The sequence below is a fragment of the Mustelus asterias genome, unplaced genomic scaffold (genome assembly GCF_964213995.1).
Source record: "Mustelus asterias unplaced genomic scaffold, sMusAst1.hap1.1 HAP1_SCAFFOLD_2663, whole genome shotgun sequence".
Taxonomy (NCBI): domain Eukaryota; kingdom Metazoa; phylum Chordata; class Chondrichthyes; order Carcharhiniformes; family Triakidae; genus Mustelus; species Mustelus asterias.
This window is the reverse complement of record NW_027592608.1, coordinates 47,501-49,790: the sequence shown is the minus strand read 5'-3', so window position 1 is coordinate 49,790 and position 2,290 is coordinate 47,501. Positions and strand designations below refer to the sequence as shown.

General features: G+C 51.0%; 1 protein-coding gene across 1 annotated transcript in view; it reads left to right on the top strand.

Annotated features, from left to right (window-relative positions):
* The first annotated feature begins 32 nt into the window (after nucleotides 1–32).
* The window catches only part of LOC144489912 (uncharacterized), a 44,949-nt gene continuing 42,691 nt past the window's right edge, over nucleotides 33–2,290 (top strand). The window contains exon 1 of the mRNA XM_078207738.1: nucleotides 33–86. Within this exon, the coding sequence (XP_078063864.1) occupies nucleotides 33–86 (54 nt within the window). The remainder of the gene's footprint in view (nucleotides 87–2,290) is intronic.

Below are 2,290 nucleotides of genomic sequence, written 5' to 3'. Positions count from 1 at the left end.
GCAGTGGCTCCAGTGGCTGGAAGATACCCAGAATGAACATGGACCTCACACCACTCCCTGACCAGCAGCCAATGATCAGGCTACAGGTAATGGACCCTGTTTCTCCCAGCGCTCTGGGCCCACTCACATCACCTGGGCTCACTCTGTCCCTCTGGCAGTCAACTCCTCAGGCTGGGGGAGTGACTCCCTCACTCTCACCGAGTTAGGGTGTCAAATTCACAACCCCGGGGCCAGACTAGCTGTGACTGACGTGTTACAGTCATAGCTAGGGTGTAGAGAAAGATCAACTTAGCGCGAGGTCGGTCCATTCAAAAGTCTGACAGCAGCAGCAGGGAAGAAGCTGTTCTTGAGTCGGTCGGTACGTGACCTCAGACTTTTGTATCTTTTTCCCGACGGAAGAAGGTGGAAGAGAGAATGTCCGGGGTGCGTGGAGTCCTTAATTATGCCGGCTGCTTTTCCCCGAGGCAGCGGGAAGTGTAGACAGAGTCAATGGATGGGAGGCTGGTTTGTGTGATGGATTGGGCTACATTCATGACCCTTTTGTAGTTCCTTGCGGTCTTGGGCAGAGCAGGAGCCCAGACCAAGCTGTGATACAACCAGAAAGAATGCTTTCTATGGGGCATCTGTAAAAGTTGGTGAGAGTCGTAGCGGACATGCCAAATTTCCTTCGTCTCCTGAGAAAGTAGAGGCGTTGGTGGGGCTTTCTTAACCATAGTGTCGGCATGGGGGGGACCAGGACAGGTTGTTGGTGATCTGGACACCTAAAAACCTGAAGCTTGTAACAGGCTCTAGGAGAGGGGCTGAATGGCCTCCTTACTTGAGAAAGGATATACTGGCACTGGAGGGGGTGCAGAGGAGATTCACTCGGTTGATTCCGGAGTTGAGAGGGTTGGCTTATGAGGAGAGACTGAGTAGACTGGGGCTATACTCATTGGAATTCAGAAGAATGAGGGGAGATCTTATAGAAACATATAAGATTATGAAGGGAATAGATAAGATAGAAGCAGGGAAGTTGTTTCCACTGGCGGGTGAAACTAGAACTAGGGGGCATGGCCTCAAAATAAGGGGGAGCAGATTTAGGACTGAGTTGAGGAGGAACTTCTTCACACAAAGGGTTGTGAATCTGTGGAATTCCCTGCCCAGTTGAGGTTCCCTCATTGAATGTTTTTAAGGCAAGGATGGATAGATTTTTGAACGGTAAAGGAATTAAGGGTTATGGTGAGCGGGCGGGTAAGTGGAGCTGAGTCCATGAAAAGATCAGCCATGATCTTATTGAATGGCGGAGCAGGCTCGAGGGGCCAGATGGCCCACTCCTGCTCCGAGTTTGTTCTGATCCCCACAACTGAGGGTCTTATTGTTGCAATAAGAAGTCTCACAACACAACAGGTTAAAGTCCAACAGGTTTATTTGGGAGCAAAAGCCACACGAGCTTTCGGAGCACTGCCCCTTCGTCAGGTGAGTGGGAGTTGTGTTCACAAACAGGGCTTATAAAGACACTAACTCAATTTACAGAATAATTATTGGAATGCGAGTCTTTACAGGTAATCAAGTCTTAAAGGTACAGACAATGTGAGTGGAGAGAGGGTTAAGCTCAGGTTAAAGAGATGTGTGTTGTCTCCAGACAGGACAGTTAGTGAGATTTTGCAAGCCCAGGCAAGCCGTGGGGGGTTACAGATAGTGTGACATGAACCCAAGATCCCGGTTTAGGCCGTCCTCATGTGTGCGGATCTACCCAGCCTTCAGGAGAACAGTGACCACGACACCACACAACCCTGCCACAGCAACCTCTGCAAGACGTGCCGGATCATCGACACGGATGCCATCATCTCACGTGAGAACACCATCCACCAGGTACACGGTACATACTCTTGCAACTCGGCCAACGTTGTCTACCTGATGCGCTGCAGGAAAGGATGGTCCCGAGGCATGGTACATTGGAGAGACCATGCAGACGCTACGACAACGGATGAATGGACACCGCTCGACAATCACCAGGCAAGACTGTTCTCTTCCTGTGGGGGAGCACTTCAGCGGTCACGGGCATTCGGCCTCTGATCTTCGGGTAAGCGTTCTCCAAGGCGGCCTTCACGACACACGACAGCGCAGAGTCGCTGAGCAGAAACTGATAGCCAAGTTCCGCACACATGAGGATGGCCTAAACCGGGATCTTGGGTTCATGTCACACTATCTGTAACCCCCACAGCTTGCCTGGGCTTGCAAAATCTCACTCACTGTCCTGTCTGGAGACAATACACACCTCTTTAACCTGTGCTTAACCCTCTCTCCACTC